This window comes from Mesitornis unicolor, unplaced genomic scaffold (genome assembly GCF_000695765.1).
Source record: "Mesitornis unicolor isolate BGI_N332 unplaced genomic scaffold, ASM69576v1 scaffold9257, whole genome shotgun sequence".
In the NCBI taxonomy this organism is placed as follows: Eukaryota; Metazoa; Chordata; class Aves; order Mesitornithiformes; family Mesitornithidae; genus Mesitornis; species Mesitornis unicolor.
Genome location: NW_010197072.1, coordinates 36,295 through 43,751, shown reverse-complemented (window position 1 = coordinate 43,751; position 7,457 = coordinate 36,295). Strand labels below are relative to the sequence as shown.

The window sequence follows — 7,457 nt, the reverse complement described above, 5'->3', positions numbered from 1 at the left end:
CTCTTCCTATGGATGTCTAAACCGTGAAGTGAACCAGTAAACATGGCCATCAGTGCAGTCATACAAGTGTGGAGGACAAATGGTTGTCTTAGTTTGGCTTTCTGCCACTCTTGGGTTTTTGCTGTGGGATTTTAAATAACCAGATTGAAGTGGCTATAGCAGTTTCTGCATAATTTGATCAGATAAGTGGTAAGAAATGTTTTCTGTCTGTCTCCAGGTTCACCGGTGTACTCAGTAGCATGGGCACCCGATTCTGAAAAAGTTCTTTATACTTCAGGGAAGCACCTGATTATTAAACCCCTTCAGCCAAATGCTAAAGTGTTGCAGGTATCATTAATACATTAACATTGTCTCACACTTACACGTGAAAAGTTTTTTCAGTTATTTAAAAGTTTTACCAAAATTTTTGCATTTCTCTAAACTATAAAAAAATGGACCATTTCTGCGGTGGGTATTCTTCAGGTGTGTGAGTAAGCATTTCCCTTTTTGTAATCAGAGAAAAAGCTAAAAGATACAGAAGTATTTCCCATTTGTTCTGAAAAGGCAGAAAGATACAGAAGCAATCATTTAGAACATGCTTTAGGTGCAGGTTGTTACACTTTCATTCGGCCGTGTTCAGGCTGTATTTATTTTCTGCAGAAGAGATGATATCTGTGTGTTTGTGCTGTTGGAAACCCTGATCTAGATTGGAGTGTATGAATGCTAGCAGATGCTGAATGATAAATACTAAAAATAGAAGTTGTCAGATTTGTTACATCTATGTTTAATTTCTATTTTCCGTTTCAGTGGAAAGCCCATGATGGACTTATTTTAAAAACTGACTGGAACTCAGTTAATGATTTTATTCTTTCTGCAGGTGAAGATTGTAAATATAAGGTGAGTACTGGCTAACATTTTAGGGGAAACTAAATGACTGAAAAAGATAATGGGCATTCTGATGTTTTCTAATTTTAGTAGTACTTGGAAACTCAAAATTAAATAAGAAGTCTTTCCGTTTTCAAGAAAAACTTGTGACCCTAAGTTGTGTTATTTGTAGTACATCTCACGCTGTCTAGTAGTGTAAAATTAGATGGTTTTTTTATATGGCAGAATAAAAATAGGTAAGATGCAAGTGAAATAAACTCCTAAAGAAAAATATATAGAAGTATGTAAGTGATCGGTTGAAATAACATAAGCTATGACATATACTGAAAAAGATAACAACATTTGAAATTAGAGGAAATAAAGCTACAGTTTTCTGTTACAGAAGCGTTAGTGAATCCTTTGGGAAATTTTTTGGTTAGAATATTCTGTATCCAAAATGGGAAACACATATTGTGTTTCTTCCCTTAAGTAAGAACTTATTTTACATTATATGTTAGTTCTGTCGTTCTCTAAGTGTCTAATGGCTGTGATAAAAAGGTTCACAATTAAGAAATTTAATTGACTTCACTCTGTGAACTGGCCTCCTGGTATTCTCACTGATTGAAATCAACAGAAAATCTTATTTGGTCTGGAAACTTGTAGAGGTGCCTTGGATTGTTGGGAAATGAATGCAGATGGAATAAACCTTGTGGTTATTTTACAGGCTTACACTACTTTACTGGAAACAAAACTCAGTAGTTCAAAATATTTTATACAGACTAATGTAACATTTGCCATAGCAGCAGAGCAAAGTCTATTGCATTAAACATACCAATATTGATTAGGAGCAACCTTTAATGAAAAGTGAACTATAATATATGGGATTTTTCTAGGTACACAAAAAGACACGCAAATAACTTAGTATATTTCTGCAACTTCTGTGAACACAAGGGAAAATAATAGCTCTAAAATAAGTAACAGTACACACAAACTGTGTTCATATAGATATATATTTCATTTTTTTTAAAGGTTTGGGACAGTTATGGACGTCTATTGTATAGCTCACAGCCCCATGAATATCCTATAACATCTGTTGCCTGGGCTGTGGATGGAGAATTATTTGCTGTGGGATCTTTTAATACTTTGCGTCTATGCGATAAAACTGGGGTAAGTCACAACTCTGAGAAACAGCAGATGTGGATTGTACAAATGTGTTGATAATACAGTAAATATTCCTGAGGGTGTACGTGTACAGGCAGGTAGTTTTATGAGCAAAAACTAGTCGTCTTCCTGCACCTTTCTGCTGGGTGCAGCTGAGTAAGATATTGCCTTCTTGATCTGCTTAGCAGCACTTCTAAACATGTTTTGAGTTGGATAATTTTTTGTAATATTATTTGGCCTTTCAGGACATTGTATTTTCCTGTGCATTTTTTAGCTTTTTTCCTTAAAAACGCAAGCGTTGACAAGCATCTCTTGTAAGGCAATCGTGAAATGCAGTTATTAACCATAAAATGCAAGGGGTGTATGGCAGTAACCTGTCTTAAAAAAGAGGTAGAAAAGCAATGTCCTGTGCTTTAATTGCTTAACTTTTGTTCTTGAAAAATACTAAATACTAGGAGTTGACAAGCACACCTCATGAGGAGATCACAAAATGCGATTATCAGGCATCAGAAATGATGCAGCTAAAGCAGTAGTAAAAGAGGAGCTAAAAGAACATTCTTGCCTCTACTTTGGAGAGGGCACAGTTTTTCAAGCTAAAAACATACTTTGATCATCTTGTCTGAGCATCTCTGTTACTTAACTATTGTAAGGGAAGAAAGGATCCTAAAGGAGATACCGCTGGGGTTTTGTTTGGTTTGGTTTGTTTTTCTTGAGGCTTTACTCCCAGTTTGTTGTTGTGGACCTGGGTTTTGTTTTTTTTTTCAACTTGGTCTCCAATTAAAATTAATTTATTGCAGCATCATCTGACTTCATTGATATTGTGAGTGAGTTAGCCCAGAGCACGGGTTGACCTGATTGTCTCTGGATTTTCTGTGGTTCTGCAACTTTTTCTTCAGACTCACGTTGCATCAAACCTTGCTGGTTTGGGGCTTTTATTGTCCTGTTCTCTACCTCTTTTCTTGTGTTTGTTGCCCTTTTGCTCAGATTGGGAAAAAGTGTTTGGTGTGGTGTTTTCGGGCATCTTCAGTAGAGCATGGTTGTCCTTACCTTGAACTTGAACTATGTGTTTCAAGTATTTTCACATCCATGAAGAAGAACTTTTAAAAATTATATGAGAAGAGGCGTGCAGGATAAGAACTGTCAGTCTTCATATTTTGCTTTCTGTACTGATTCGGGTTTCACTGATCTTCACTGACAGAATTTGCAGTAAGTGTAAGCTGGGCATTAAGTTTGAAGTAGGGATTGCTTCTGTATTCTGTGCCTTTTCCTCTTACTTGCTTTGAAAAATTCCTAATGCTACTTCATCTGTGTAAGTGCAATTTGGTGTTAATTATCTTGAAGGAAAAGTACTTGCGTGCAATTTTCTTTTGAAAAGCATTAGCTTCCCATTTTTAAAAAGCACTGTTTTACTTTGATAGCTACATTTTTAAGATTTAGATGTTGAGATTTTTTTATTACCTGTGTGTTACAAACCCACTAGAAAGTTCAGAAGAGTGAAGTAGTGAGTAGAGTTAGAGCCTGAGGTATGAACTTGTGCGAAAGATTGGGGTAACACTCACATGAGTAAGAAAGAGATTGAAGTAAGTATGAAAGATCGTGAAGTAAAGAAGATATTTCCTGTCTCTTTGGTATAACGCTGGAAAGCAAATTGCAATTTCCATCATTTAATGTTTTGCATCATCAAAATTATTCTTTTGAAAGAAGATATATCTTGCTGTTGGATTTATCTGCCTTTGTTCAAAATCCTATACTATTTCTCCTTGCAGAAGAAAATGGATAAATTGTTGTGATTCATGCAGTCATAAAGGTTGTGCAGTCATGCCTCAGCTGTTAGAGGATGGGACACTCAGATGGTTGTTAAGTGGCTGCATCACCAGTGGGGACACCTTTTCCTCTCCCTGGCATTCCTTTGGTTCAGTTAATGTTAGGCATTGAGGGTGAGATTGTGTCCTTATCTTTACCAGCTCAGTGCACATATTTGCTGATTCCCTTGGAAGGGTCCTTTAGGATTGTCTCAAAGCTTTTGTTCCTAGGCAAGGTGGATAGGAAGATTTTTCTCCATTCAGTATGCCACTTAACTCCACCTAAAATGTAATTAAAGCAGTAATCTGCCCTGACTGTTGCTTTTCCATCTCCCTGTACAAATATGCTGTTGTAGAATCGTTTGTATACATATACCGTATTTCACCTGATGAAGCCAAATAAGGTGTATATGTATAAAGCAATTTATGTTAGTATGATTAGACTGCATTAGGTAACATATATTGGTTTAAACAATCAGATTAGCCATTAGTGCTTTTTCTCAAAACAGGATTTTAAACCACGTCCTCTTCTTCCACAACCACTTTCCATCTCCTTTCTGAGTACTGGGATCACTGAGCTATATCAACAAGTGGTAAACTGAAATAAACATACTCTTATGTGGGTGAGGCCAACAATTTAAATTGCGTTTTGCACTCGATACAGATCTATGCTTAAGTGTGGCAAAGACTGGTGCAGTGGAAAAAGAAGAAAATGACTAAATTCTTTTTCTGCTGTCATGTGTGCTGTTTGTAGTGCGTAGCTTTTGTTTCTGGTCCCCCGGACCTCACTGTTTTTCTTGCTAGTTATTATGTAATATAATTTACTGTAAGTACAGTTCCAACTCCTCTAGCTGAAAACCAGTCATTTTTTAATCAGCATTTAATATTGAACAGGCTCGTGGGCTTTGTTTGACATTGTAATGTAGATAGGTTTATTTTTTCATAAAATTAAGGGTTCTTTTACCTGGTTTATTACTCAGCTCATAAAGAAACAAAGACATGTTCAGTAGCTAGTGCCAGATGCTTTTGTCTGTTTAGCAGCTAGCAATGACAATTTATTATCTTCAAAAGTCATGATTTTTCATGAAAGCTTCTTTCCTGACATTAAATGTAAATAGTTACTAAAGAACTAGCTTTGCTAGTACTGAGGGAAAAGGAAGAATGATTCACATACCACCAGAGTGATGGAGTTTGAAGAGAACCAGACCTGGCTTTTACTGGTCAACATAGACATTTTTATTATGTCTGATGTAATGGAGCTGTATTGGCAAATCGCTCCTCAGGGAGCCATCAGGCGATATATATATCATTAACTCTTCTCTAGCATATGTGTTCAGTTTGGGGCATAATTAAATTAAATTCTGTTAGTGTATGTTCGTTTCTCCTATTCTTTTCTTTCTACCCGAGTACTTTGTTCTAGCAGCTTCATGTTAAAAAAGAAAACGACAAATACAGTAGTAACTTTTAGAAGTTTTATTTCTTCATTTAAAAATCACTTCTGCTCTGATAGCATTATGTATCTAAATGAAATAATTACAGCTATCCTACAGAATTCCCAACAAAATCTATTTAATGTTGAAATTTGTTGTCTGCTGTAGTGTCTCTGATCATTCATCCTGCAGAGTGCTAAGATTAATTTTAAAGTATATATTGAAATGTAAAGCTGGATGTATTGATGGATAGGCTTTTGCCTTCCTGGTGTTCACAGCTTTTCAGAATCTAATCACTTGGATGGAGGGCAGTGAGCAAAAAGTTCATTTATGTAAGCTATTTCCTGTGGCTCTGCATGCTTCCCTTGACATTACTGATCAGGTCAAAATATTTACACAGTTAGAGATGGTAAGAATGACTGAAATTCACTGATTTCCTCCTTTCCCACTCCACTCCCACATAAGTATCTTAGAAAATGGACCATACCCATCTGCTCCAAAGACAGGTTGCTTTCCCGCTGCCTTGGAGAGTGTAGAAGGGTAATTGATAAAAAATTTAGAGTTAAATACTGTGGTCAAATGAATCCTTTAAAAATTGCTAACAAAAGTTAGCAAGGATGGACATCAAATTTTTACTTTAATAATACTGTATGTATTTCTTGTTTTGGGGTGGCCTTTTAGGTTTTCTTCCATTAATGGTTTATTTACCCTTAATTGGGATTGATCAGTTCAATTTGATTTTTAGTTATTGTTTTTTTCCCAATTAATTGTTGTCTTCTGGTTGAGCACTTTCTCTGATGATGTTTATCTGTTTTCATAAGCAGATGTTTGTTTGACTGCTAAATCTTGCCCTTTGATTTACTTTTATCTTGATTTCATCGCTAATGCTTAGCAAGTGCTTTGTAATGAAAGCAATTCTTTGCGTAAATCTGTAAGTTCACCTTTTTAAATTATTATCTACAGTCTGCAGACTTTTTATTACAGAATGAATTGTGGCCATTTTACTAGACTGGTAGTTTGCATATTTGACTGAATGTCTTAGATGTGGCATTTTGTATTTCATAGCTTGCTCCATGTAATGTCTAATTTTGCTAGAAATTCTGTTAGAAACATTTGAAAAACTTCATAAAATTTAGGGAATGTTGCCAAATACCCATAGAACAGTAAGGAAAACATTCTGCAAGGGTAACAACCACTCCTAACCCACCACCCCATTTAAAACAAGTGTGAGTATGGTGCTATGGCTAAAAAATACTGACCTTTGTGATGACATGTTTCTGTTCAGCTTTTTCTCCAAAAGGTACAGACTTGAACTGAATTAATGTTGATTACATTACTTTGATGTCCAGGTTTGTTCATATAGTTAACAGTGTTTGTCCTTTTTTTCCTTATTTGTTTATTTTTTAAACTGTTAACAAGGAAATGCTTTGAAAATAGTTTTTCTACCTACAGAGAACCTTTGAAAAGAATTTGTTTAGCTTTAAAGCCATGGTTTTCATTCAGGACAGTAAATTGTGTGACTATTGTAAAATTAACATAATTTATCCTTTAAACTAACGTTAGACATTATACAAATATGAAAGAGACAGCAACATTTTGAAAGTGAGTATCCCCAGTGCATGTGTTTTCGTATTATTCTTATAGTGCTGAGTTGTGCTAAACTGGAGCACTTTGAAAACCCAAGCAAATCTGTTTTCTATAGAGTTACAATGAGCTTTGATCCCATTACATTTAGGTTTTGTCTTGTTTCACGGAGATACGCATTTGGCAGTGTAACAAAAATAAGGTTTTTTTCTGCACTGTCTCTATCTCATCTACCTTTATTAACGGTCACGATCTTGAATTCTTTGTAGCTCAATAAAATAAAAAAAATTACAGATAGGTTTCCCATGGAGTTATGTTGTTGACCAATTCTTTCCAAGTTGGCATATTTTAATTTATTAGAATTGGCTAGTGTAACTTCTGGAAGAAAATGAAAACATGTGGATCATCTATGGAAGTAATAATCTATTTAAGGAACTACATCAATGTTTCATTTTCTAAGGTTAAGAATTTATATGGGACAGTTTATCATCCTATTTTTAGTTATTGGATCTAGTAATTATGAGAATGTGCTTGGCTTTGTTCTTCTAACATGTGGCTAAATACCTCACCTGGAGGTCATGGCTTAGTTCTTGATAATTCACATTAATTACTAGGGTCAACTCCAACACATATTTAA

The 7,457-nt window shown here is 35.2% G+C and overlaps 1 protein-coding gene across 1 annotated transcript in view; it reads left to right on the top strand.

Annotated features, from left to right (window-relative positions):
* The window catches only part of IFT80 (intraflagellar transport 80), a 48,424-nt gene that overhangs the window by 14,094 nt on the left and 26,873 nt on the right, over positions 1 to 7,457 (top strand). Inside the window, exons 5-7 of the mRNA XM_010188678.1 lie at positions 218 to 327; positions 787 to 876; positions 1,873 to 2,010. Of these exons, the coding sequence (XP_010186980.1) occupies positions 218 to 327; positions 787 to 876; positions 1,873 to 2,010 (338 nt within the window). The remainder of the gene's footprint in view (positions 1 to 217; positions 328 to 786; positions 877 to 1,872; positions 2,011 to 7,457) is intronic.